Genomic DNA, 4,512 nt, shown 5'->3' with positions numbered 1-4,512 from the left:
CATAGACACTAACAGTTCAAAGGCACTTGGTCCAATAGTTGACAAAAATACGTTTGCACGATCTTCTGCCTTGAACTTGTTAGCCTTCATCCATATTTCCAGTGATTTCTGGTAGCTTTCCCAGTCTTCTTTGCCGGGGGTAAAATCGCTCACCGATCCTACCATGGGCGCGGCCATCTTGGATCACGTGACTTGTCACTTCCGCTTTTAAAATCCGGAGAATTCGGTTCGGCCCAGTTTGTCGCTTCGATAAACTTGGGTCGTGTTAACGTGAAATAGGTTACTGTCCAACCTAGGAATGTGTGATATTCCAATATTATCACTGGCTTCACTATGTGCGATATTCCAATATTTTCACTGGCTTCACTATTTTCCTTCCGAAAGAACGAATGTCACATGGCGCGCAATCACACAAAGCCGTAGCTGATGTGTTCGTTCTGTCACTTTTCCTGAATTACCACATTAAGTAAAGAGTTCCAAAATACTCCCTTAGGGATCCTGTCCTTAGGGATCCCATCCTCGTCGCGAAAACTGTCATGTATTCACACATTCATGCTCGGGAGTATGCACGCCAAACACAACAGAACATGGAAGGAAACTATCATAGTTTACTCAGACATCGCATCCATACATGACGTCATCATATGACGTAACGAGATAATCTGACTTGGATATTGCGGGAAACTGTATCACACGAGATGTAAACAACTATAAGGAGAATACACTACAGTTATCAAATATAGAGAAAAAAAATTTATACTGGAACTTAACATTTTTGGAGATAATCCGAGGTGTGTTTGCTTATTTATACATTTTGTTCCATCAGGAGTCAAACAAGGAAAAAAGAAGCTGAAAGGAGGAGGGAGGCAACGAGAACTGGTTGGGGGCCTCAACCATCCAGCCTCACTGAAATTGAACAGCGGGTGAGCCTACAGTTTCTTTTTCAATCATGAATTTCATAAATGCTATATCATTGTTTGTTTTTTATATATGTGGGCATATTGTGTACACAACAAGTACAAATGAATATAGTTGCTGTTGAATTGTAATTTTACAATTTATATGAAAAGCTCTTAAGGAGCAGTTAGATTGTGATTATAACAAACAAGTCTTCTTTTAACCAATAAGTTATTAGGTAAAGTACTTCATTCCTTATTACAGAGAACATTAACATTGTAACATGCATTGAAAGAAATATTGATTTCAGGTTGTATCATTCATACCTCCCTGCTCGATTCAAGGTTGTGAGGGTGGCCTTGAAAGTGAAGAATATGAAAGTAAGTTGCGTAATTGGTTGTGTGAATGGCTGTATGTGCAGTTGTTTAATACTTAACCGGTCTCATAGTTTACGTTAATGACTATGTGTCAGACATATTATTGATTATCTCATACAGTAAAGGTAATTGTGATCATGTAAGATAATAGATGAAGTATAAACTTAAAGTTGATTTTGAAATTTGAGTAATAGTTCCATTAATAACCGTACTTTTTGTAGATTTTGCCTTTTTTCATCGCAGAGAAATTGGTTAATTGGACCTACATGTATCTTATTACTTAAAGACACTACCCCAGCAACTCCAGTTTTTCCAGAGACTCTTCAAGCCCTGCAGGATTTGCCTTATGATGGTGCCTTTGTACCACCTACATACAGGTACTCAGAGAGTGTGATGTCAGCAGATGATGTTCCTCAAGGTATTACCATATACATAATGGAAATACTGCACAATAAATTTAAGGGTTCTGGGTGGGGAGAGATTTGCAACTGTGATAGTTTATTGCAGGTTTACCTACCACAAGATAAGATGAAATCATGTATACAACATCACAGGTCTTAGAAATACAGTTCATGGATTTTAATTGTATGCCTGACACTCCAATCTCTGTATGTGTTTATGTATTAATTGTATGCCTGAAACTCATAACTTCCTTATTTAATTCTGAATTCCGTATTCCCGTGGATATGTTTTAAATACAACATTCACATGTCTCAGTTAAATGATTTGTTTCTTTAATACAGTTGATGCAATTTCACATGTTAAGGCCACAAAGACTCTCAGTGGTATGTACAGCAAAAAATGTAATTTACTCAAGAAACCCTGATTTTTGTGGGGGGGGGGGGGGGGATAAAGTTTGTATACAGATGGATGAAACATAACTGTTGCTGTGAGACTTGTGTTATGTAAAATGAAAATTTCTTTCAGACAAAGATACCATTCTGAACATAGAGAGGGAGAAACTGAATGTGCTGAAAGAGCTTCTTGAGGTCGAAAAAAAGAGACTACATGTGGAAGAACAGAAATTGGCCTACATCATTTCTCTGGAAGCTGGCCACTCTGGCCAACTGAATGTATCACCAGTTATTCAGTTTCTTTAAGCTTTGATTAATTTTCCCAAATACAAAAATTTATACTGATCATGTAGCTTCTGTTATCATTTATCATCGTTTACAAAAAGTCGTTTATCTTAATCTACAATCATTTAGAGAAACAGTTATTGACGACTTTGAGGCAGTCATTGAGAGGTCCCAGGTAAGCTATCCCATCTTCTTGGATCAGGTCTTCTTGTGTAGGAGAAGCTGGCAATCTTAGGCTGATGCAGAAGTTATGCAGCTGACAGGTTGCATACACAACTTGATGGCATTTTTGGGGGGTGAACGGCAGGCAGCCACCTGATTTATGTAGGCATCTAATAATGTATATAAACACAAACATTACCCTTTGTTCAGATTGCAGATAAGATAAACTACTTGCATTATTATGTGTAAAACTTGAAATATTCTAAACATACTCTGATTTACTTTAAAGTATGAGTATTATCTTAAAGCATAACATCTTAATCTGTCATTAGCACAAATATATGCCTTACTAATGTCTCAAATATTGAAAAATGTTATATATCCTTGAGTAGATAAGGGACATATACATGCCTGAACCTTGATTTAAGGAGTCCCAAATCCCTCTCCACAGTGTTGCATGTTCTGCAGTGTGCAGTGTTGTAACCTTCCTCAGATGGTGTTGTAGGGTTAACTATTGGCGTAAGCAGCCATGGGCGACATGCATATCTGATGGAAAAAGTGTACTTCTGTTAAACATACTGACCATACTATTAAATATTGAAAGATAACTTAAAATACAAGCTTATATATTTCACTTCAAATGTTATTTTATTTAGTGACAATTTTATTGGTGTCAGTTTACATTGTGAAATTTGGGTTTAAGTACAAGGGGAAATCACTTTCACTCAAAGCTAGATTTTATGGGCGCTGCTTTCAATTTATGATATTTTAAAGTGACTAATATGAAATAAACATTGGAATCTGAAAATCACATTATAGTTACAGTTTGGTCTTCTGTGTGCCATGTTACAAAATATCAACTTCTTGTTTATATGTTTTCTTATCTCTGTAGTGGTTACAATCCAACTTATATTTACACAAATGATTTGCTGTGACCCTGAGTCGCCTAGCTGCCATCCGTCATTCCCATCAGTCTCCATATACTGCCCAATCTTGCTGTTTTGTAGCATGAACGAATCATGAGTTGAACCAGGCCACTTGGAAACCACACTTGTAAACCTTTTGATTATATATATATAATTCTTCCATCAGCCATGTATTCATAAATCGATATTAAAGTTATTTTCTCAAGTCCCTGTGTGTGTGTCTGTGTGTGTGTGTGTGTGTGTGTGTGTGTGTGATAGTCCAACTAGTTGTTTACCGTTTTCTTTATTCTTCCTTTATTCAGCAGTGAGCATTGCTTTAAGTATTAAAACAATCGTCCTTTATCACAATGATAATTCCGCACGGAAATAGAAACCTGTATTGGACCTCATGACAAAACCCATGTTGAGCCAAACGTAATGATTGGTCAACAAAATGAGTAGGTGGCACCACTAGTCATTGTCAAGGTCATTAAAGAAGTAAATAAGGTGTTTATCCTTCGATGTTTCCCTGAATAATGTTGTTATTACGTCTGTATACGACTGATTGATTCATACTGACCCTATCATTTGTTAAATAAAGATGTTGCTGGGTGTTGTTAACGTCTGTCAAGTGTGATGTACCTTAGTTCTGCGTCACAGACAGCTTGAACGTTTACGGCATGGAAGCCCGTCCTGCAAACGTAAACCGCTTCTTCATCCCCGGTGTGAGGGTATGAGGGTGTCATCTATACAACCAAGCACTTTTGGATATCTACTAAAGTTATAAAATGCTTCCTTCGTGACACGTTGGTCAGATGTTTGGGAACGAAATCAGTTTTAGTTGTTTGACAATGTCTTCATTTGTACGGGTAAACAACCGTGACACAGTGGACAGGGATACCCCATGCAAGTCTGCCATAAAATCTTTCCGGGGACAATGCATGGGAACGCTCTGTTTGGGAAGCAAGATATGGTTTTAGTGAGTCCATAAGCTCGAATATGGCATGACGTGGTAGCCGGTAGCGCCGGATTATGCTGTCATCATCGAGAGTGTCAAGTACTCTACTTCGGTCTCGAAACACCCTTGGTCGT

The 4,512-nt window shown here is 37.8% G+C and overlaps 1 protein-coding gene across 2 annotated transcripts; it reads left to right on the top strand.

Annotated features, from left to right (window-relative positions):
- The first annotated feature begins 222 nt into the window (after positions 1-222).
- LOC139448044 (uncharacterized) lies at positions 223-2,374 on the top strand. 2 transcript variants are annotated; one of them, XM_071229548.1, is made up of 6 exons: positions 223-335; positions 827-923; positions 1,208-1,277; positions 1,561-1,692; positions 2,018-2,059; positions 2,202-2,374. In XM_071229548.1, coding segments are annotated over exons 1-6 (516 nt in total). In that variant the 5' UTR covers positions 223-333. The 2 variants fall into 2 exon arrangements, with proteins under 2 accessions (XP_071085649.1, XP_071085648.1); XM_071229547.1 differs by having other exon boundaries at positions 223-466.
- Positions 2,375-4,512: the final 2,138 nt, after the last annotated feature.

Source organism: Haliotis cracherodii, unplaced genomic scaffold, assembly GCF_022045235.1.
Source record: "Haliotis cracherodii isolate W230 unplaced genomic scaffold, xgHalCrac1.p SCAF_7, whole genome shotgun sequence".
Lineage (NCBI taxonomy): Eukaryota > Metazoa > Mollusca > Gastropoda > Lepetellida > Haliotidae > Haliotis > Haliotis cracherodii.
This window is presented reverse-complemented; position numbering and strand designations above follow the sequence as displayed.